Source organism: Astatotilapia calliptera, chromosome 15, assembly GCF_900246225.1.
Source record: "Astatotilapia calliptera chromosome 15, fAstCal1.2, whole genome shotgun sequence".
In the NCBI taxonomy this organism is placed as follows: domain Eukaryota; kingdom Metazoa; phylum Chordata; class Actinopteri; order Cichliformes; family Cichlidae; genus Astatotilapia; species Astatotilapia calliptera.
In genome coordinates, this window is record NC_039316.1 from 778,480 (window position 1) to 802,844 (window position 24,365).

General features: G+C 43.8%; 1 protein-coding gene across 2 annotated transcripts in view; it reads left to right on the plus strand.

Moving 5' to 3' along the window:
- Positions 1 to 24,365, plus strand: part of ches1 (checkpoint suppressor 1) — a 61,066-nt gene that overhangs the window by 19,770 nt on the left and 16,931 nt on the right. For both annotated transcript variants that reach the window (XM_026143270.1, XM_026143269.1), the window contains exons 2-3: positions 9,151 to 9,750; positions 23,638 to 23,789. In XM_026143270.1, the coding sequence (XP_025999055.1) occupies positions 9,169 to 9,750; positions 23,638 to 23,789 (734 nt within the window). In that variant the 5' untranslated portion in view covers positions 9,151 to 9,168. The remainder of the gene's footprint in view (positions 1 to 9,150; positions 9,751 to 23,637; positions 23,790 to 24,365) is intronic.

A 24,365-nucleotide genomic window follows, 5' to 3' on the forward strand; every position in this document is an offset into this window, starting at 1 on the left:
GCTGCTGTTTGTTAAAGATAAGTGGAAAAGCCAGAGGGGAGAGAGACAGACAGACACAGAGAGGGAGCCCTGCTTCTTCTTCCTTTTTTCCCTTTTTTTTGACTGCAGGACAGCCGACTGAAGAACACTCACCACCTCAAAGCTTCATCCACCCCACTCTCCCCTGAATGCGGGGATCCCGATAGATCACGCTCCCCTCTTTAAACCGTTCGCTAAACCTTTCTCCTTGCGCTTTTGTGACCCACACTCCTCTCTGCCCACTATCAAAGCTGTGTTGGCTGTGCTCTGGCCGCTTTGATATGGTATAGTGTTTCTGGCAGTCTCCCTTTCTCTTTCTTTCTCCCTCTCCCCTGCTCTCGGTCTGTCTCTCCCTCGCGTTGTCTCTCCTTTCCTACAGTATTATAAAAGAGCACTGAGCGCCAACAGGGACCTGCTCACTGTCAGAAAGAAAAGGCAGGGAGGCCTTAGAGGGAGAGCGGGTGGGGGGATTGGGTGATGGAAGGAGAGGTGGAAGCAGTCAGATAGTGTTATCTTTATTACTGTTATAATTATGATTGTTGCCGATGTCATCTCAGGTTTGATAGCATCTTTATCAGATCTGACCTTGGTATTAGATCTGGTTATTGTATAAGGATCCTTTTAAACTACTTACTTTAGGTTCTGCTTTCGACATTTTTCTTCCAGCTGCACTGGTGGGTCTGGTCAAGAGCGACTCGGTGTACACTCCATTGAACCGTAGTTTTACATTTAAATAAATGAGCTCTTGTTTTATCTTAAATCCAAACAATAATAACACTGTGAGGTCTGTGTGTGTGGCTCTGGAGCGCTGAGGTAATTAGCGTAGCTTAGCATCAAGCTGGACAGAAAGCTAATGTTACAAACATAAATATTCAGCTTTTAAAACCTGTTCATGTGAAGAATTTTCTTTGCTTGTTTCACTCAGATACTAAAACGTGTAAATGATGTTATTTAGCAGTTAAAGTTACATGTAATCGTGTTTTTTAATGACAGATGAATTTAGATATACAGATTGTATAAATAGTGTGTTTGTGGATTCTTTAGTTTGGGATCTGTCTTTGGAAACTGGACACAGTGATGTGAGAGATTAGAACTGGTCAGCTGGCGCTAAAGCTAACTAGCTTGCATCTGTTGCTGTGTCTGTTCTTCACTCTGGTATCAGTAGGGATGCTAGTCACGTGCACTCACTGGAAAGACTGAACAGGCGGCTCTTGAACAAGCATGGTGTGGACCTGGGTGGACCACCTTTTGGTTTCTCACGCAGTGTGACTCTAAACATAATGTTTTACCCATTAAGTCCTAAAACTAGCAGCTGGAATCATGAACTCATCAGGAGTTTGTTTACTAAGTGAGCTGCTGTCTCTTTCTAAGACTTATTATTGCATCACGAGGATTCCCCCTCCCTCGCTGGCCGTGAGAAACGATGCAGACTTGAATGGACTTGACTTTAAGACTCTGAGGTTATAGCCATCTTTCTAATACAGTCTGTGTTTTCTGCTTTGGTTAAACTGAAGCAGGAGTGTGGGTTAATGCTAAGATAGTCTTATTTATATTTATATAATGCATTTTTAGTCTTACTAACCGCTCAAAGCACTTTAGACTACAAGTCACAAACAACCATACATGCATGTACACTTTAAGGACTTCTGTAGATACAGGGACTAATGCCATGCTAGGACAATACACTGACTTGGACAAAGTGTGCGAGAAAACGCTGGGCAGAGTGAGTAACCATGTGAGAGTGCCCAAATGTGCGATTGCATGTCGGCCTATGGTGTGTCATGGCCATAACCATAGGAGTCTAAAGCCTTGGGCCTGGGCTTTTTTTAAGCTTGACCTGACTGTCACAGGCAGTTCTGCACACACAGTCTAGCCCTGCAGTCCACCAGGGACCTCCAGGCTGCACACACACACACACACACAAACTGAGGTTGCGAATGTGGATGCTTGAAGGTGACTTGTGTGTGTGTGTGTGTGTGTGTGTGTGTGTGTGTGTGTGTGTGTGTGTTTCTGACTCTGATTGTTCGCCATCCGCAGAGAGAGAGGTTGGGGGGGGGGTAAGCGTGACTCCATGATCGCTGGCTGCTGATGAATCATCCCAAACTTACTCTGTGTTTGCCTGATGCAAATGTCTGTTTGCTTTGTTGGTTAGCCTACTTTGGAGGATGGAGGCTGTGTGTGTGTTCGTCGTCTTGAATTATTCACTAGCAATATTTGATTTGGCTTTTTTCCTTCTTCGTTTTTTCACACCGTGCATTACACATGTCCGTTCTCAGCTTCCTTGAGTAAAGCAGCCTGGTGCTGCTCTTAAAGCAGAACCAGTGACCCTGTGAATTGATGCGTTTTATGTTTTCATTTTTCAACTTGAAAGTTCTGGGGCTCAGTTCCCCTAAATATACTGTATATTATGTGCTTATTATCTGCTTAGTTGCTTTGCCAATAGACAGTGGGGATAATGTTTAATCCTCTGGCAGAGCAGGCTCTGCAATATTAAGCGTGCATTGCAACACAAGGGTCCTGACCTTTCTTTGTTAAGTTTCTTATGCCTTATTAATTATAGCTTTGATTTTGTGCTTTTGGCAGTAAGTAGTTGGAACAAACAGCTCAAGGTAATATTTTGCACTCACTTGAGTTTTCTGAACAACTGTCTGAACCCCAAAGAGGTTTAATTTTCACTTTTCACCCAAATCATGCATTTATTCCTCGTAGTTAAGCAGCTGACATTTTAGAGTCGACAGTGTTGATTGTTCAGTTGTTCAATAGCTTAACTAACAGTAATAAAGATTCCACGACATCCATCTGAATTCCCTTGTTCTTTCTCTGCAGCTCCAACAGCAGGTCACAGTGTTTCAGTGAAATATCTACCTGAAGACCTACTCGGTACCAGGTGCTTGTTTTAGTAGCTGCTCGTTCACAATTCCAAGGGAGCTGATTGGCCAGTCGATGGCGTCACTCGATGAGTCATGAGAGCACAAAAACTTCTTCAGGAAAATCAAAACTGCCACTTTTGAAATGTGGCAGCGAGAGAAATGGCTACAATACACAAAAATAAACACTGTGGTCCCCTCAGACTGAGCAGCAGATAGACGGCCTCCATTGTTGTGTTGTACTTGTGTTATATACAAATGGTGTCATGGGACTTTTGGCTGCGTTGCTATGACAATGCCACACACATAATCAGTTGTAATGGACCAAAACCAAGTGTAGTGGAGTCGAGTTGGTACTAGTGGAAAAGAGGCTTATGATTGAGCATGCATCAAGACATACCAGTCATTAGGTTGTATTTCCTGACTGGTTTTCAGGTGGCTGCTTGAGGTAGCTGGCACTCACTTGGTAAAATATGGTTGCAAAACCCCTTGTTATTTCTTTAGTAGATTTCTGCAGTTGACTATAGTTTGCATAGAAGGCGGTCTGACTTCTCTGTGGACTGTTTACTCGCCGAACGGTTCGGAAACGGTTAAAAGTGAAGTGAAAATCAGAAACTTTCACCTCAAAACTAAAAGTTGTCCCTTTGAAGTGCATTTGTTTCAGTTGTTAAGGCACAACCTTTATTTTGAAGGTGTGGTTGCAGGCAAGTCAGCATCGTCCCTGCAAACCACAGGTGACTGTGACAGCCGGCTGCTGACCACAGTCTATAAATAAGATCAATAAATAGAAACAAAGTACAAAACTAAATGCAGACATAACTCATGATGGTGTAAATGTTAGCACTTGTCAGGACCCACCCCCTTATATACATCAAACTAAACTTTATACAGGCTGCCTACATTCACGTACACAAATCAATATTCATGAAAAACAGGATGTGGAATAGTTTTTATATTTTCAGTGCAATAACATGAGTGTATTTTCTCCATTTAAACAATAAACATACACAATAAATGCAAAAACAAACAAACGGTCTATGATTGACTATGTAACCTGTAATAGAAGAACCTTAAATATTCAAAGAGCGGGTCAGTTAATGTACATTTACTATATTTTGATTGAGGTAAAATGCAAGCAAAGAAAATAGCCAACAGATGTAAAAATAAGAACAGGCATCAAGTTGTAACACGTTCATATGCACATGTGTTTGCAACAGCTTTAGCTGCCAGGCAGCTGAGAGCAGCCGCCAGCACAGAGGGGTCAGGAGGCGTCCTGAGGGACGCCTCCTGACCCCTGACCTTCATCCCGTAGCTCTTTGCTGTCGTGGATGACATAAAAGAAGAACACAGTGAGACCTTATAGGATGTGATCGGCCCTGCTCCGCTTCCTTAAAGCAGTCAGAAGCCCTGATATTTGTCACCAGGGAAAAGCAGGAAATGTAGACGGTGGACGGGGGAATGATTTCATGGGTTGAAAATTGAGGACATCACAAGGGTTCCTACAACCTTTGTTGACACATATGTAGCAGAAGTTATTATTTCCCAGTCTCTGAGAGAGTTCTCAATTTCTCCTTCTCTCTGTTGGTCTTCCTCTCCCCTTCCATCCATCCGGTATATGTGTAGGAGGGATAAAGGTCGTCCTTTTGTCATCAAAACTCCAGATTAGTTTTGCCTCGGTGCATCTGACTCTCCGCTTTATCACTGTGGCCAGAGGAGCCACAAGGTTCAGCTCACCCCTCTGCAAAGTAATAACTCCTACCAGCCACTATTCTATTCTCTGCTGCTATCTGCTGCACTACTATTACTACTCCATTCTGAGGTGGGGGGGATTATTTTCGTGGCACCTGCTTTATTGGGCTGTATAGTAAAGACTGACAAGGAGAGGGGGGAACGGGAAGATATGACATACGACATACAGTTTGTGTCACAAGCCACCATCAAACTGACAAAGTTGTAAGAGTCGCTTGATCCACTGAGGCCCAGAGCAGAGCTAAATGAGCTGCTGACAGCATGTCTCCAGCCTATCTGGCTTTTATTTTATTATTTGTGCATTGATGTGGGTTTTTTTTTTTGTAATTTGATGACTTGGGGATTTTGCTGAAAGTCAGTTTGGCTAATATCACAGCAGACTCCACAACAAGACGGCGAAATGAAGGATATTATTGAAATGTTTCCTCTGGCTTTCGGCGCTGTGAACGACTGCAAGTAAGACAGAAAAAGCTGCCAACGGGGAACGGAGATCTTCTGAGGATTACGTAAAAGTGGCATGTGATTTAGACAAGTGTCTGCAAGAGCATGAATGCAGCGCGAGATGATTACACCGTCAATTAGAGCGCATGAATTAGCGTACAGCCTGTCCACTCTTGCAGGCGTTTGTTAACCTTCTCCCCTCCATGTAAACACCGGTCCCCTCTGCCTTCAGCTACAGAGACTGCCAGGTCAGAGGTCAGCAGGGGTACATCAAGGTCGCTGACAGTTTTCAGAGCAATGATGCTCTCTGTTTCCGTCTAAGGTCTTAATGGTCTTAGCTCTCAGTTCAGCTCCTTGAAATCTTCAATTTTCCTTCCTTTTTTAAATCTGTTCATTCTGTTAAATCAAGTTAATTGATCCACTATTAGCTCTTGAACCTAAAATAGCATTCTGATCGTTTCCTTCCTGTTTTTTTTTTTTTTTACACTTGTGACATGAAGAAATGCCGGATTGATTTAAAAAAACGTTTTATTTTAAATCTTGCACACCTCGAAAGCCGAGGATCCGTTGAGCTGGAAACATGCAGCAGGAACTGTGTCACACACACTGACTTAGGAAAGCAAGGCCCTTTCAAAAGAAAACATAATTGCTCCTAAACACAGCTCACAGTTAGCCTTTTGCTTGGTTCTTTTTTTCAAAGGAATTAAGCTTCAGGTGTGTTCACTACTTTACAAAATTAACAGTCTGAATCCCACTTATGTTTTTCCATACAAGAGTATGGGATACTGTAATATTTCAAATATATATGAAAAAAAATGCCATTTTGAGAAAATAACTAATTTCGAGTTAGCTCTGCCAATTAGGAAGCTTTGTGAAGTTACATCATTTCCTTGTTACCCGGAAGCAGAAAGCTAAAGGCATCCACATTCCAAACCTTCATGCTATGTTATCGTTCACTAGAAGGCATTCAAAGCTGAAGAACGTGGTGCCAGTTTGTTCACATTGGTAGCTCACTGATCCTGTCACTATTCGAGTGCTCGTGCATATGCGTCATCTGCTTCTGGGAAAAGGGCATCCTTCATGGAGCGTCCTGACTGGCAGAGCTGATGCAAAAGAAATCAGAATTTCAAAATATTAAGTCAAATTGTTGACATACCTAACTTGAAGCTTGAGCTTCCACAGGAATGAGCTGAGTTGATGACCTAAACAGTTGAGTTACATCATAGATTGGCCAATTTCCACGGATACTCTGTCAAGCTTTCCGGGTCAGGATACCCTATCCAAACATCCATAGTTCTTACCTGAGTCCCGTGGATTCTGAATTCATGGCAGCATAACATTTACGAGTGCACAGCCCATCACTTTCCTTTTGGATGGAGTTTTCATTCTTATTGAATGGTGTCTTTTAGAGTTTATATTATCAGGGTGCAGAGGAACAGTGAGAACAGGCACACTGTACAGAGCTCAGCTGCTTGTAATTGTATTGGTATGCACAGACACTTGCATGAAGAATGCACTAGACAACTAGTCAGACAGTGTACTTACAGTCCAATGCGCACGTGCACACACACACACACACGTAGACAAACGCAGAAAAAAAACACATGCGCACGCTAAGCCAAATGTGGACATGCCAAACAGAGACGAACACAAATCAAAACAAAGCATGCAAACACAAAGGAGATCCAGCAAATGAAGAAGACAGAGAGAATAGCACAGTCCCATCTGTCAAACAAATGTGAGGATGCTTCTAGCACGTGCGCGCGCGCACACTCACAGCAAGCGTTATTTAGCCTGAACTTGAGCGATAGCTGCCTTTGTCCTTTAGCAGTTGGTCCTGAGGGCTTCGCAGTAGAAGTTGCATGAAAGTTTGTTTAGAGCCAAGCAAGTGTGTTAAGCTTTATGAGAGCCCATGGGAGACATGCTAGCACACACACACACACACACACACATGCATCCCCTCATACACACACATGCACACTCAGGCACGAGGCTTGGGCGGCAGCTCGCGATGGCCCCAACCAACAGTGAGGAGTTTGTTGTCATAGCAACAGTAAAATGAGATGACTTTACTGTCAGCCGTAATGTTTCATGGCCCCCTTGCCGCTATGGCAACATAACAAGGAGGAGGAAGAGGAGACAGAGAGAAAGAGAGCATCTGAGCCATCTATGCATTCCGGTGGACTCCTACTAGGAACAATGTCACTCCGATGCCCTTTCTTCCTTCTCAAGACAAACACACACATGCACCGTGACAAGCCTGTCAAACACACGCATAAATACGCACACACACACGCACACCTTGAAAAGCCTGTCAAGCACTCTTCCCACCTCGCCCATCCCTTTGATTGTGCTCTCACTATTCTCAGCTATCGTCACCGGGGCAATTTGAATTCATTATGCTCAATGTCAATATTGGTGCAGCAACACTGTACCTTCAGACAGGTACAGCTTGTTGAATGAGCGCGCGTGCTGTCAAATAGCGCGAGGACTGGAAAAGAGGGACGAGAGAGAGAAGAGAGAAACGAGATCAAAGCTTCGCCGAGCGTGTTCCTGCGCCCATGGAGACCGTTAGATGGAGCGGCGAGGTGACTGTAGGCTGGCCGGCTATACGTGGAGCAAGCGCTATACATCACTGTTCTATATTTAGCGCCGTCCTTCCGCTGCAGCCCGTCGGCACCGTTAAAGAGAGTTATCTGCGCTGGGAGAAAAGTGAGAAAAGGGCGAGATGGGAGGGAGACGCGGCAGAGGAGAAAAGGAGATGAGTTGTTTTGCTCTGTTGCCATGGCGACGCAGCGGGCCAAAGCTGTAGCGAGCTGACAGTTGTCACCGTGCAACAACTCGCCACGGGTGACAGCTGTCAGTCAATCATCCAGAGTGAGGGGACAGATCGGCTGATGATCACCTTGGATTAGAGAGCGATCGCACCACACGGGGGCCGCCCAGAACGTATCTCCACTTAATCCCCCAGTCCTAATGGTGTGTGTGTGTGTGTGTGTGTGTGTGTGTGTGTGTGTGTGTGTGTGTGTGTGTGTGTGTGTGTGTGTTCATCTGCTTTTACATTCACAACCTTTTAGAACCCCTGCTCGTGTTTGCATGTTCATCCGGACCTGTGCAGATTAGATTTAGATTTGCATTTTCACGTGTGTGTGTGTGTGTGTGTGTGTGTGTGTGTGTGTGTGTGTGTGTGTGTGTGTGTGTGTGTGTGTGTGTGTGTGTGTGTGTGTGAGCAGGCATGTGTGTCTCGTCTCTGAAACGTGTTGAGAGCGAGCGGAGCAGATTACATTTTTGCTGTAGCCGCTGCCTGGGTCCTTCCCACAGCTGTCTGTGCTAGAGGACAATCAAAGGCCCGGTTGCGAGCCTTCTGATTGTGGTGTGATACTCAGACCCGTTCCCCTTCAATTACGGCGCTCTGCCTGCGTGTAACGAGCACAGCATCGCTCTTATGTTAGCAGAATAACGGTCTGATTAGAATAGGGATAGATTTGAACTCACGCTGTAATTTGTTTTGCTCTTTTCTTTGCAAATTTTCCCATCGCATCCCTATCACATCCTGCTGTGGAACTAAGTCTGACCGTCGGACTCCATTTCTAATGTTTCAAATCCACCAGATAAAGGGTTTTTTCTTCTTCTGCACTCATTTGTCGCAGCACGTTTGACAATTACATTTTCTCCTGCTGGAGAGATGTTAAATCACCAGCGATTCTGCGACCCCACAACTATAAGACCTTTAACAGTACTCATATGTTATGACAGCAACCCCATGTAATGTCAATACTTTGCTGTTACGCTAGTAATTAGAGGGTAGTTGTACAAGGCAGGATTTCCTCAACCGATGAAGCACTAAATTTGCTGTTTCAGTCAGAAGTGGATAGAAAGCCCAGGAGAGAAATGATGATGTATACTTTCTCCTTCAGATCTAACGCAGCCTAATTGGGAATGTGGTCAAAATCTTGTTACGCGCCTCCACCCTTTGGCCTTTAACAAAAATGAATGAACCAACAGTTTCATCAGCTAATGTTGTTTCTTTTCTCTCCTGCTCCCCCCCAAAACCCCTCTTTTCTGCTGCCTACAGGAGCGAGCCCTGGGCTGGATGGGACCCACCATGCCCCCCAGTAAGAAGGCCCAGAGCCCCAGTAGTGGAGCTAGTGCCTCACAGGGCATGAGCCCACCGTACCGGCAAGGTGACGCCGCCACGGCGGCGTCTGAAGCCGAGGCGGCTGACCTCTCCCTTTCCCTGTCCGCCTCCTTCTCCAAGGCCGAAGACGAAGAGCTCACCAGCCTCTCCTGGCTCCACGAGAGCACGGACCTCCTCAACAGCTTCAGCCATTCTGGGCTTCGTAGCGTCTCCCCTCTGCAGGACCCCGATGGCCAGCACCCTCGCTCGCCCTCCTCCTCGTCTCCCTCCCCAGACGACCCCCTGCTCGGTGACGCGCACTCAGCGTACGACTTGACGGCGGGGGCCAACCGAAAACCTCCGTACTCCTTCAGCTGCCTGATTTTCATGGCCATCGAGGATGCGCCAAACAAGCGGCTGCCGGTGAAGGATATCTACGGCTGGATTCTGGAGCACTTCCCTTACTTTGCAAGCGCCCCCACAGGCTGGAAGAACTCAGTGCGCCACAACCTGTCGCTCAACAAGTGCTTCAAGAAGGTGGATAAAGATCGCAGCCAGGTAAAGAACTTCAACATTACTCTGACGAATGTTGCATAATCGCTCCTTCCAAGGTCGTTTGGAAAACGAGGTTTATTGTTGAGTCATTGACTTCATCAGATGATGAATTTGCATGATTTCAGTGACTTAAAAACTGAATTGCCAATCAAATCTGATACAAAACTGCTCACAATTTTCATTGAATCATCTCTTTGTTTCCACATGCATGCACAAAATTACACAAGATTATCACGAGGATTATTTGTTTCCCAGTTTGACTGCCGGTGCTGTACTTTGGGAGAACAAATGGGACTGTCGGGACAGTTAGCAGTAAATTGTGCATCCGCTTGATTTAAATGTTCTCCTTCCTAAATTTTGCACTTTGAGAAAGAAACTCCCAGAAATACAGATGCTGCCTGTGCTGTCTTTGGAAATGCACGCAGTACTTTTTTGATGCTCATTTTGTGCAATTAATCTTTGCTCAATAGCTCGAACATGATTTGCTCAGCTCAGCAAGCACCATAGAAAGCATTGATTTATGCACATGAAAAGGCTCAACACTGCCAACTAGTGTTTTCGATGCAGAATTACAGCACTCCAAAGTCCTGTAAAACATTCGAGATGGTAGCTGGCAGGTTAGACTTGATAAGGCAGAGCCACGATGGTGTGTATGCATGCACTGATTGCATGTGGAATAACATGCTAGTCTAGTGAAAGCTGTAGTAGTGAAGAGCTGGATATAGATTATTCGTGATCCAGCTATCATGCCTTTCCATTTCATGAATAAAAATAAAAAAAACGAGTTATGAATCGAAACTGTGCCCTCAAACATGGATTATGGATTTGGAGAACTGATTCATCCTTACTGCTGATTCTTTTCCTAATCTATATCGTATATACCTGTGATGTACAGCATCACTGTAGCCAGATGGTAAACACAGGCCCATTATTCGCTCTCTCATGTGTGGTTATAGCTTATTTCACAGCCAGACAGTTATCAGCGAGTTTGCAGGCATATCCAACTTGAAGTCAAACATATTCTGTATTTTGTCTACAGCTGTACCAGATTCGGCCTTATCAATAGTTGATGATCTCTGCTTTCATAGTTCTCTTTCACTCCGATGATATGTGCTTCCCCAGTGGGAACAGCATTTCGCTTTTGATTTAAGACTTGATACAGTCTTTTATACCGGCGTTCTCATCCCGATTTTGCTCCATTAAAGACTCGGGGTAAACGGGGAATGAATCCCTCACTCAATTAGCGCTAAATTAACACTGGAGGATTTAATAACACAGATGCCAACAGACTTTAGATTTCATCTCGCCCGAGGGTGTCGGGGGTGGGCGGGGAAGGTTGGGCACAAACAGTGAGGATCAATGCTAGCTTTGCGTGTTTAGCTGATTGCGATCATACTGGGGGGATATGAGAGCTCTCTGTGCTCTCCTTGACCAGCGTGTGAATCTGAACTCTTTCTTCTGACTGAGCTTGTGTGTGTGTGTGTGTGTGTGTGTGTGTGTGTGTGTGTGTGTGTGTGTGTGTGTGTGTGTGTGTGTGTGTGTGTGTGTGTAAAAGAAAGAGAGAACAAAATGGATGAAGGATGGTGTGTGAGTTTGTGCACACGCCCTCACGCTATGCTGTCATCTGGCCCTTGACTACAACGGCACAGAGTTTCTCTTGTATACATATCTCCATAGTAACAAGGTTGCAGTTGATATAAAAGTATGCTGTTGCTGTAGCAACGGGAAAACTGATTTGGCTTTACTGACTTAGGCAACTGTGTGTGTGTGTGTGTGTGTGTGTGTGTGTGTGTGTGTGTGTGTGTGTGTGTGTGTGTGTGTGTGTGTGTGTGTGTGTGTGCGTGCACATTAGCCTGAAATGGGCACTGAGGTGTTCAGTGGGGGAGAAAGAGTATACGTCCTCATCTAGTGTTATATGCACATATGTGTGTGTGTGTGTGTGTGTGTGTGTGTGTGTGTGTGTGTGTGTGTGTGTGTGTGTGTGTAGAGCAGCGTGTGCAGAGGTGAGTTTGGCAAGGACAGCTTGTCTTGTCTTCCTGTCACTGCACACAGTTTAAGACAGCACACTAATTAACCCTTCAAACCTATTTCGTTCTCTCGCTCACACACACACACAGGGCATGTCTGACACACAAACAAGTGCGCACACACTCACAAGCATGCATGAATGCTTAAAAAGCCTCACACACACATATGCGCTGTGCCGGTGTGGAAATGAGGGCACATCTCTGCAGACTCTTACTCTACCTGCCAAGTGCTGTGCTTTATCTGAAGCTGCAATTACAGAATCTCTGTCATTTTTAGTCAGACTCTGCCATTCAAAGCTTTTCAGTGAGAATATCTGCATGTGAATACAGCTTTTTGTTCCCTCCCGGCTTTGCTTTTTCCTTTACCTGTTTAAGTCTTTTTCAGTTGAGTGTGCAATTACAGGGTGTAAGATATTTTTCGCTCTTTTTTTTCTATTTGCGGGGCGTCATTATGTGTTACGTACTGTTGGGGTGGGGGTGAGGGGGGTTTGGTGTAGGGGAGGTCAAGTTATCGTTGTCCAGGCAGAGAGAGAGAGAGATGGGCAAAGCGTGCAGACACGGCTTGCTTTGAACACACCAAATTATATTTCCATCAATTTACAGAGGTGGAGATTAATATGACAGTGGCCTATTTGTTCCAGTGGCTGTATTTCTGGGTCATATCCAGGCAGATGACAAGATGGGGACTAGTTTAGAATAAGCTTACTGCTCCCTGTGTGTGTGTGTGTGTGTGTCAGTTTTGCGTGTGGGAGTGCAAACTTGTGAGAGAGAGCGTGAGAGAGTACCACGGTTGCCATGGCTTTGTTTACAAACAGGATTCTTCACTGTGCTGAATGACAAGTGTTGTTGCCCTCAGACTTGTGGATGAGTGTTGTAACAGCACACACACACACACACACAGAGTCAGCGATATATCTCTGAAAGCCTCTTATGAAATCACAGCGGAGAGAATGGGCAGGTTTGTAATCTGAAACTCGCTGCGAAGTCTCTCGGTGTTGCACTTAAGTGTGTCACCTTCTAACTTAACCTTGCCCCGTTCAGATGAGAGGCGTCCTTGATGCCTTTATGTTTCAGCACTCGAAGCATTATGAAGAGTGTTTGAAGTGAGCACAGGAAAATCTGTTAGTTTAAGGTGGTTTTTGATGTTCATTTGTCGGGACTTTGTTGCAGTCACAAAACTACCACTGCTGGATTTTGGGGGGAAAGCACAGATATGATTGTGTTGCATTTTCTAGAGTGCAGTGTTAGTAAGCCAGGGCTGATACTGAGGGTGCTGTCTGAGTCCTTCTCACAGTTGATCTCACAACTCAGCTATCTTCAAACAACTTGTTTGAAGATAGGTTGTTTTGATGCCTTATCTATCTTGTGCCACTCTCATTTCATTGGTCACCAGGACATGAAAACATTTAATTAAGTCTCAGTCAAAATTGATAAAAACCACTGACTTTCCCAGACTTTGGTCGTGTAAGCCACTGTGACCTAAATATTTTTCCTTCTCAGTTTTGCCAATTTAAGCATCCAATAGGCTCAAATTTTGGTCATAACTGTATTACCCTTCCAGGACCTGGAGCTCAGTAAAGCACCCCACCCACAGCCAAACCCTTCTGTTCTCTGATTGGATTGTTACATTTGTGATTGACATAACATTGACCAATCAGCTGAAAGGAAGAAAAATTGGGTCAAAATTTGTACTCGTAAGTTGAAACTCACACACAGCCAAGTTTCTTGCTGGTATCTGTAACCAGATCTTATCAAAAAAAATTGTAACTTGTGTAAATATTTCTTACAAACACACAAATTCTCATCTATAGATGCACAAACATTAAATTTTCAGATATTTTGGTTTACAAGGTCACAAAACTCAGTTCACAACTATGCATTTAATTTACAAGTACAAAACATTTATGACGACAGTTTGAGCCATAAAATCCTGTCACAGTGGGATCAAAGAAAGGTGAAAGGTCCTTAAAGGACGAGCAACACTTGTAATGGAGTAAAAATATCTCGTTTCATCCAAAGAGAAGATATCTGTGTGCATACATACTGTATGTTAGTTGTATTGAAAGTAGAAAATAAAAAGGTTTATGTTCATGAACTTTCCAGCTGCTGCTTGACTTCTCACTACATCAGCTGTGATGATCTACACGAGTATTGTAAAGAATGGAGTCGCTCTGCTTGACTAATGGATCTAATGACAAAGGCTACGTTCACACTGCAGGCGAAAGCGCATCAAATCCGATTTTTTTGACCCTATGCGATCCATATCTGATCATGCTATGACAGTGTGAACGGCACAAATCCGATATTTTCAAATCCGATCTGGGCCACTTTCGTATGTGGTGCTGAATCCGATACATATCTGATGTTTCAGAAAGCGACCGCTGTTTGATGGTCAAGTCGCATTAAATCCGTCTTTTACGTCACCGACACAAGACAGACACCAATTATCAGCGCTGGAGAAGACATCGCGAACGCTTCCTGGCCATCCAGTGTAGATGTCAGTGAAACTGTTGGGAAGATAACGTTGGAGAAATGTGAACATTTTATTTGTACTGTATAATCTGCAGATTCTGACAGAAATCTGCAGCTATCCTTTGAAGCAGCGCTCCTCTAAAACAGCAATAAGGATCATTATTAGGTTATTTACATTATTATGTAAATAACAAAATAACTTAAAGCAAAAATTGGGAAACGTGAAGTCCAAAGTCTTTATATTAAGGCCATCAGTCAAACATACTGTTGGTCTGGGTCTAAACAGAGCGCGTTGTGTGTGAGGTTTTCTTTTGCGCATGCGCCGCTTTGAGCGTTCACACTAGAGCGCGTTTGCTGTCGCATTTTATTTGTAGTGTGAACGAGCAGACAAAAAAATCGGATTTGATCAAAAAATCGGAATTGAGCATCAAGACCTGCAGAGTGAACGTAGCCAAAGTTACAAAGAAAATGGTCATGACATAAACGATAAGTGTCAGGCCTAAAATACTGCCTGTAGATTGGTTCAGATTGTCAGTATGTTCAGAGGAGGCGGTGCAACAGTAAGAGTTTACATCCCTCTGTAAGACACGGTGGAGGCTTTGACATCATCTGAGTCACTGAATTATCGATACACAAGATTACAATTAAATTTTGATCCTCTGTGAAATACCATCTGGAAAACCTCAGATTGGCTTCATTTTTCAGAACGACAGTGATGCCTGTTAATGCACAAAAACCACATCTGGATAGACAAACATACAACTATCAGTCATGGATCGACCTCCTAAGGACCCAGACTTTAAAATCATTGAAGCGTGGAAGCATACATTTACAGCTCAGATTAAATATTACATAAAAATAAACTATATAGAAAGTGTCTTTGAATGCTAGAGATGCAGAAATGTGTGCATGTAGCACAGAGCCATGGCTCAGTGTCTGAATGAGTCTCACAGGCCTGAATGTGTTTGATCTGCTGCTCACCTCAAACAAGCACAAACATACGTTTTGGATTTTTATCTGTAAGTTTTACAGCTTTTCCTACTGAAAAAAACCTCCCTCATGGCCGTTCACACTACACAAAATAATTAAGCCATAAACAGTTAACCTGTTGATCCCCAATGCCCCCTGCCCCAGAGGTGAGAGGGAGAACATGTAGAAAAACAGTTACATATGTAACGTCTTGAAACTGACAGAAAGGGGAGTTTCACTGCTGCACCGCAGGCTGTACGTGGGCCGCGGTGTAAAATGACCCTGGTATAAAGAAATGAAGGGTGCAGGATATGTGGATACCATCGGCCGATCTAAACGCTGAAAACCCCCAAATTTCCAAACATATTGTACTGATTTTTCCAGACTTTTCTTTTACAGGTAGATTTTCCTGGATTCTTTAGGTATGCATATAAGATCATATGTGGAACAAAAACTGCAAGCAGGAAAAAAACAAGTCAATTCAACTTGTAACTGAAAAAGGATAAATTCACAAGGATCGGCTCCTTGACTGAAGTTTTTTAAAGCATCTTTCAGGTGAATGCTTTGCTTTTATGCATCAGATGTTTCCAGTCATAGTGAGCAGAAGAGCAGTGAAACACAGGCTTTGTTTTCCTCTCTAATGCAGATAGAGATGCAATGTTTGTCTTTTCTCTTAAAAATACCTCTGTAGAATATTGACAGATAGAGTTGGTCTGTGCTCTGTGTGTGGGTGACAAATACACAGCAGTGATGTACGGGGCAGAAGATCTACAATTTTACTTCTGTTTACTTTTACTGCTGCCATCTTGGATTGTGAGGTTGGGCTTGGTAGGGCTTCTCCGACTTCTCCCCTTGCTTTCTTTACCTTCTCAATAACAGCCAGTGGAACAAATTGCAGCTAGTGTCGCATTTAGCAGCTAATATACCAGATATTTCTGCTCTGGAGTCAGTGGAGGCCAAAAAATGAGAAAACATGACTCAAAGTCCACCGTAAAAGGCACGATGTAATTGCTGCCTTTAGCCAAAAAAGACAGCGGTCATTAAACGCATCTCTGCCTTTGTCTATGTGTTATTGTTCTGTAACAAGTTTGCTTCTGTCATTGTGATTCACAAGTCATGAGCCTTGTGACCTCATTGGCCTTCTCCAGTGCGGCCTTTGGGACGCACTGTAAACATCTGGAAGACTGCTGCTTGGGAAGTTTGGGAGAGGTTTTCCACAGGTACCGTGACAAGCCATGGAGGAACCAAAACCCCGGTGATCTCGCTCTAATTAATTGCTCAGTGACAGCATATCACAAGCACTCTGGGAATCGCTTCGCTTGGGCTCAGTCCAGTTTGTGTCTCTTGTCCTGTCAGAGTTTATATGTGCGGTGTTTTTGAGTTGGAGGGGGAGAACTCGTGAAATCGGCCGTAGCAGCTTTTTAGAGCCTTGAAACAACAGATTCGGGTCTTCTAGAGTCTGCTTTGTTGTATTATTGACGAAACACAAACGTAATCACCGATTCAAACAACGAAAAACCAAAACTGAAATGAAGGAATGACGACAGCACGGGAAGAGCAGAACTCTGCTCAATCGAAAGCACGTGGGGAACAGCTTTGTCAGCCGTGGAGGAAAAGGGAATTCGTAACACCTGTAGACGACATTTCGGCGCATTACACCGCTCGGTTTTTCTACGTCCTGACAAAAAAAATTACCTGTTGTCCGGCCAACGTGTAATGTTCATTCCCAACTGTGCCGCTTTGTCCTTTTGTTGCCAAAGGGCTTTTGACGAGTCTTGAAATTGTCCGTCTCGAGGACCCTTTTTCAAAAGAATATTCGCCTTCTTGTATTTTTCCACTCCTTTCCCCCCCCTCAGCTCTCTTTACTCTGCATTAAACTTTGTGCTCGTGAGCTGCAGACATCATATCTCCAGCTTTACTCAGTGTCTGAATTAGTGTTCAGACATGTATCTGGTCCGTGCTGCACTAGTCCTCTGGTATATTATTAATCCTCCTGATTATCTCTGTGTAAGTAAAGATGGATCCTTGTGTCGCAGCGGGTTAATCAGGGTTTAAAAAAGCCGGGGTTAAAGCATTTACCGCATCTGAGGATGTCCGTCATGAAATTGTGCGCAGGCCTGATACTTTGGATTGGTGGTGTAGGTTAAGTCATGTTGCACGGTGGACGAGAAAGCCTCTTACACTGATGCTTCCACGCAGAGTGGCAGCTCTGTGCTCTCTGCGTCATGCATCTTTTTTTAATCTCATTTCGCTGTTTGAGTTGGAAACAAAATTTACTGTCTCTTCTCATAATAGCCACTGCAAACTGCTGAAATGGGTCTCCGTGGTGTATGGATGCCATTATTAATGATGATAAAACTGTTTAAAGCTGTAATTATAGTTGAGGATATACAGCTGTGCTGAGGAATAGTCACAGGACACGTTTTGTTTGCAGTTTGGACACAAATCTAAAACTCCTGGCTGCTTTCTGACTCCTCAGACCCGTGACACTGAGCGCCAGAGCCCATTTCATTCTAATGACGAGCTTAACCTTTAAAACTGTTAGGTAAGTTCTGTAAACAGCTGTAGACTTTAGTTTTAGCAAACATTAGTCAGACGGGAGGACGTCGCTGGGTACTATTTTCAGCTGAGCATGAAGACGGAAGTTTAGTGCCAGTGGGTTCTTACAGCTATGATGATGTCTATGGGATTGACTGGAAAATGAGCCGATGCTGTACGTTAATGCGAGATTAACGTACAGCTGTGGCACTGAGGAACATCAGATCACTTTAAATATACTCAGACGTTACGTATTAGTTGGATGAATGTATTGTTTCTGTTGTTTCTATGGGAAAACTTTAAAAGTGGCTTATTATATACCTTTCTTTGCCTTCTGCTGTTTAGATGAGATAAGATGAGCTTTATTGACATTTCAGGAAAATGGAAGCGCTGCTGTACTTGATGAGAAGATTCCAAACACGAGGTCAGCGTACATCACACACAGTGTTTTTGTGCTCGTGACTCTGGATGATGTCGCTGAGAGCAGATAACTCACCTCCTGTTCAAACCTTTGGTTTGTAAGGGGCAGCCAATCACAAGGAAGGGCTCAAAGGCAGCTAAAACAGCTTGATTGAGGCAGCAGATCATTATTCATGAGTCCAAAAAAGATGTTTTGAACTGTGGATCATGCAAAGCTGTGTCTGATTAGCAGCAGCATCACCTTCAGAGAAGTATAACATCCTGAATTACATCATGAGCTCACAGATATCGTTTGTTTATTGTAAAGTGTAGCATACGGCATCTTTGGAAAAACACTGCTGACCCCATTTTAGTTTGAACACTCTGGGAATGCATTTTCACTATCGGGGGGAATGTGGCACACGCCCCTGCTGCCATTACTTGACCATTTTCCAGATGAAAACAAATTTACTGCAGACAGCAAATTACCGGCATTGCTGACTTTGTTTTCTAAGCATTCTCAAGCACAGCAGCACGGACAGCAGTGAAACGGTGCCAAAGTGAATGTATAATGAACGTGTCGCCGTGGATGTGGAAGAATCAGCGTAAGCAGTCACAATACAACCTGTTGAAAGTGATGAGATCTGAAGGCTCAGCGTTCATGTGAACAAAGCTCATAGATTTAATCTAAAATGAGGGGAACACTAAAGTGTAGTGTAGGTTATGTCAGGATATGTGTGATGTTTCGTCATGTAGTGAGGAGTGTATTAGGGCTGCCACAAACGATTATTTTGATAGTCGACTAGTCACCGATTATTTATGCGATTAGTCGACTAATCAGATCATCATCCATTGGACGTAAAACTACAGCTTATTGCACCAGCAGCATCTGCTCTTATATAACTATCATTAGCTTACAGCTTTAAGCTTTTAAGGTGCTAACTAAAAATAAAGACAAGATGATAGTTTATTCAATTTTAATGAAATTTGCAGATTGTTTCGGTAAGGTCTAATAAACTCCTTGCTATCTAAAATATAACAGGACACCGGAGTAAATTCTCGAGCATCTCACACTTCTGATAATCAGCTGTCTGCTTGACGTTTATTCAGCTGTGTAAAAACTATAACTTTAATCTCAGCCAAACCGATTTACTCAGGAACAAATAAAATACTAAAAAAAAAAAACAACAACATTTTTAATTTATCTAAGTGACTCATATATATTTAACCTGAGTCGCGAAAGACGGCGGTGGGTTTGAAAACAATTTGCCGGGAGTCCGGTGTTCTCACGGCGCTAGTGACCTAGCCCCCGGCTAGCTATCGAGCTAGTGGGTAACAGACGTCTCCGAAAACGTCGGAGCGCTTTTGAAAATATGTGGTGTCCTGATAAACTGAGCGGATATTTGAGGTTTACACTAGTGATGGGACGTTCTGTATCGAGGCTTCGGAGCGTGTGTCGAGTAATGGAGGGGGCGTTTCCGCGAAGCGCGTATCGAGGCTTGCTTCATTTATGGGAGGAGCTGAAAATGATGACGTCCGAAGCCTCGCTGCCCGGCTGTACCACGTGACTGGTTCATGAAGCGGTTCGAACTTTGCCGCAAATAATCATTTTCCATACTGCCAGCATAAATATACACAGTATACTGCCATCACTACAATATACATGTTTTACACACTCCTTTTGTTGTTGACATTTACAGGCTGTGTGCAAAATGCCACACTCTTCAAATTCATGCCAGCTATTATTTTTACGTCCAGTAGGTGTCCTGCTAGAGCAAATGAAGCTTCATGAAGCTTCGCGTTGGGGTGAACCAATTGGATGAAAAGCTCCAGTGCTTCATGGGGCTTCATCTGCCCATCACTAGTTTACACAGCTACATTCTCGCATGAAAATATGTTAAACGTTTATTTTGTGACCCAGAAAGAATAATAAGAGTAACATTAAAACTAACTAGCTGCCGCCATTGTTGGAAACTAAGCTGGGCCGCGCTATGAATTCTGGGACACAGCTGCTTCTTCTTCTTCGGGGTTTAACGGCAGCTGGCATCCTTGTACATGCAGTGCTGCCATCTTCTGTTTCAGTCCGTTATTACACTCTTAAATCCTGCTATTATTCCTGCGTCTTTTGCGATCTTACAAAGATTCAAACGACACGTCGACTATTAAATCAGTCGTCGACGATTTTGATAGTCGACGTAATCGTGACTAGTCGACAAATCGTGGCAGCCCTAGAGTGTATGCTACTTTTTTTTAAATATCTCCCATTTCGAAGTGAGACCAGCCCCCACAGCTTATATAACACAGGAAACAGATGTTAGCAACACACAGTCATCCCTCTCGCACTCTGTCTCCCCGCCTTTGTCTCCCCCTTCTTCCCCTTTTTGTCTTTTACTCACATCCTGATGCGTCCCAGGCAGGTTGCAGTTTGTGTAAAACTCTGTTGAAAATAAACACCAAACTACTTGAACGCTGGTTGTAAATTCAGTCCTAATGGTTCACCTTGTGCACACGCCTCCTGCCTCCATACATCTGGATTAGGAAATGTGGCCGCCCTCTAATAATTTGGCAGCTTTGCTGAAGCACAAATTTTCAGTACAAGTTAATGGAGCTGAAAGAAATGCAGGAGGGTGACAACTGTAGATTTGGTTTATTCTAATGAGAGGAAGACTCAAAGAACAGCGTGTCACACATCCTGTTTTAAGGTTATTTTTGCAGCGTTAAATGAGTTAGAGAATGCAGGCCGTACACCAAACCACTGTGGTACACGAGTGGGAATTAATAACAAACAACATTCAAATTTGACATCTAAATTTAGCTTTCAGTGAATTTTAGAGTATTATTTCATGTTTTCACAATGATGCATTCAGGAGGTCATGAGTAAAGTACCAGAAAGGGGATGCAAACCCCTCTGTACCCTCCACCTGTGGATGAACTGATAGGACAGCACAATTTGGAAACAGCGGGTGACGCACCCTTGTTTCAGGCGTGCACTCAAGTGTTTAAAAAATGTAGGAGAGAGGAAACGCATGAAATTTCTAGATTGGAATATTTTTTTAATCTGTGTGGTATCAGATCTGAAAATTCACAAAATGTAACCCCCTTTCTTTGCAGATTTGTTAAAAAACAACAAAAAAAAGTCCTTTTCACCTTCTCCAGCTTCCAAGATTATGATGCTTGTTGCCAAGGCGACTGTTCTAACCCAGGTGGCGGGCCCTTCCTGTGAGATGCGCCCTGTGATTGGCCTATCGACAGATAGGCTACAGATTAAGCATTTTGATTGGCTCGCTGGCTGGTTGGCAGCGGCGGGAGCCCCAGCAGACAGAGATTCTGGAGAGAGCATTGATTCAATCGGCTGGCAGACAGTAGACACACACACTCACACACATACATAGAGGTATATATACAAACGCAGGCGAGCTGGAGGTGCAAGGGGAAATTTGGCCCAGTGGGGGTCACCTCTGTGGGAGCGAGTGTATGTGTGTGTAATATCATGCTCTCCAGGAGAGGCGTTGCTGGCAGTAATAGAAGCACTCCCAGGAGCACACCACGCTGGGTAATATCACACTCCCCAGGGAACTCGTCATACACACATTCTCACACACACACACACAGAGCAGAACAAGGCACATATGGCCTGTGTTCAACACGACTGACATACTAATGCAAAGATCCAGACGGGGGGACACAAATCAACAGTGCGCACACATCCTATTAGCTTCTTGCATTCTTACAAGGTCGGGAGCTGCAGCAGCCCGTAGCACAGTTTTTGACTCTGTGGACATCTAAGGATGAAGAGCCACGCAGAGAAACACAAGAGGTTCTGCACGGTCACCGCTCGGTGGAGATGATGGAGCCTGAAGGATAAAGTTGGATATCAGACGTGATTGTGAAGTTTTGAACCTGTGCTGCAAGACATCAGATATTGGTGTTTTTTGGTTAGTGTATATGTGACCTGCTGCTCTAATGTTTAACCGGAGCAGAGCTGTAGGAAAGCAGGTCATACAGCATCGCAGGAAATTTAGTTCATCGCTCCCTCGGCTTTGAGTCCTGTTTTTCAAATAAATGTTTTCATTATGTGAAGTGTAAAAAATACATACGTTTCACATGTAGGCCTGATCAGGAACCTGAGAGGAAAAGCTTTCTCGTCGAATTTCTTCTGACAAAGGAGGGAAAAAAGACTGAAACTTAAGAGAGCTCTGTACACTTTTCCAGTTAAGTACAGAGGCATTAGCCACTATTTGCAGCTGCTTCTTTCATGTGTTATCTGCAGATTTGATCGGGTGCTACAACCAAATATCCAACTCCAGCCGACATCCTGTCATTTCCTCCTGATTTAAATATTCACATATTAGTAAAATCTTCTTTGATAGACAAATCTTTGTTGAATATATTAATTAGAGGTTTTATCAATACCCTAAACTGGGGTGATTTGCATAGTGGTTTGTGTACCACTACAGATAAGAGGTTGACCCTCTAATGTAGCAATATGGTGATTATTCAACCCTTAATTAATATTCGCCTGCATAACTGTGATATTTCCCTCTTTATAGATTCCTGGGCTAGAATTAGGAGATTGTCAGGAGTGGACATTAAAAAGGGGCGGGGAAAAGATGCTGGGGTGTTGTAGAAACTGCATCATCTCATAGTTTGTCCAGCAGAGCGGCTCCAACACTTGTTTCTGATACATTATCCTCTTAGAGACATTTCCTCAAAGTGCCATCACTAACAGGGAAAACTATTTGGCAGTAGTGGCTTAAACCAGTTTTTTGTCTGGTGCTTGTTTCTCCAGGTGTTTACTGATTGGTTCCCCCCCACTTCTAAAATAAAGCCTGCATCCTTGATTTCCTTTCATATCGACTGAAAATCAGAAGCCCGGAGTCCCGTCGTCTTCCCACCCATAGCCTGTACCTTTTTTTAATATCACAGAGCACTATAAACTGAGTTGAGGACGACACCTTAAATTTTTGTTTTGTGCGTTCCTCCCCAATCTCTGCCTCTGTCTCTACCCCCACCCACCCAGTTTTTCCAAATTCAGATGACAAGGCAGATGAAAGCATGCTGAAGGCTCTGAGAGACAGAGACAGTCTATTTTCATGGCACCCTTCTCTATAATCTATAGGCTGGCTTCACTCAGGTTGGGGGGCCGACAGCTTCATTAGGTGAGGGGGGGAGCCGCTTTGATCTAAAAATACGCACCATCTGGAATGGAGAAAGTTAAAGAGTTTGCCTACGTCCTCATCAGAAAGAAGCTTCATGATTTCTTTTTCCATAAAGACGGACAGGAAAATGCGGAGCAAGGTGGCTTTGAGGATGTTTTACTTCTCGTTCCTCTGAGTTTTATCTTCCTTGGGAATGCAGGATGGCTGTGTGTGCACGTGGTTTGGTAAATAGGAATCCTGTGAAAGGCTGAAGTTGAGCTTTGGGCTGCAGTCATTGTTCTTCAATAACAACTTTCTCCTCTTCGTTTTTTCTTGCTGTCTTGCAGAGCATAGGCAAAGGCTCTTTGTGGTCCATAGATCCAGAGTACAGGCACAACCTGATCCAGGCTCTGAAGAAGACGCCGTACCATCCCTACTCGCCCAGCCTGACCACCCCCTCCACCTCCCCACCCACCCTACCGCAGACATTTCACCACAGGTAAGACGGACCCTCTTATCCACTGACTGAGTGAATCTCGGCCGGTTAATTGATAAACCCGTCGACAGGGAGGGGATGCTGCCAGACTCTCGTCATGCTTGCCTCTCTGAAGAGACTTTAGAGAAATGAACACGTTCAAGAGAATTTGTGGCAGCCACCTGTTCAAAGGTATCATGTACTTGTCGTGTTGAATTGTCTCTTAGGTATGAATGAAATTCAGCGGTGTTCCAGAAATGTCATCCTGAGTCCCGCACATGCTTAAAGTGTTTAACTCTGCTTTTTTCAGCATCTCTCTTCATTCTGTCTTTATTTCTGTTCCAGTCTTTGCTGCTGTGATATTATTTACGTTTTCTACGCCATAACATATGAGTTCCTTTACTTAAAGTAGTGAAGCACAGTATATTTAATATACCAAACAAAACAGCTTAAATGATAAGTCAAATGATCTTAATATAACGGGATAACAGCGGAACTTATTTTAGGTTTAATGTGCCTAATGTTGGAGCAACACTGATATCGGCTGATGTTCATATTTGAGCTAAAATATCGAACCGATTTTATGTGCTACACGGCGCT